Raw genomic sequence first — 278 nt, forward strand, 5'->3', positions numbered from 1 at the left:
CTCGGACCCCGCAGCAGCAAACCTATGCGCCTCTCGCAACTCACTGTAAGCAGCAGCAGCAGCAGCAACAGCAGCAGCAACAGCAACAGCAGCAGCAGCAGCAACAGCAGCAGCAGCAGCAACAACAACAAACGTGCAACAGAAGAAACAGCAGTTTGTGCTGCATGAACTCTATCCATGCCGGGATGCAACCAACGCTTGCTGCTGCTGCTGCTGCTGCTGTTGCTGCCGCTGCCGCTGCTGTTGCCGCTGCTGCTGCTGCTGCTGCTGTTGCTGCT

The 278-nt window shown here is 58.3% G+C and overlaps 1 protein-coding gene across 1 annotated transcript in view; it reads left to right on the forward strand.

Annotated features, from left to right (window-relative positions):
* Positions 1–278, forward strand: part of EMH_0008410 (uncharacterized protein) — a gene marked incomplete at both ends in the record, with an annotated part of 1,107 nt that overhangs the window by 145 nt on the left and 684 nt on the right. Inside the window, one exon of the mRNA XM_013498348.1 lies at positions 1–153. Within this exon, the coding sequence (XP_013353802.1) occupies positions 1–153 (153 nt within the window). The remainder of the gene's footprint in view (positions 154–278) is intronic.

The sequence above is a fragment of the Eimeria mitis genome, genomic scaffold (genome assembly GCF_000499745.2).
Source record: "Eimeria mitis Houghton genomic scaffold, Emh_scaff336, whole genome shotgun sequence".
Lineage (NCBI taxonomy): Eukaryota > Apicomplexa > Conoidasida > Eucoccidiorida > Eimeriidae > Eimeria > Eimeria mitis.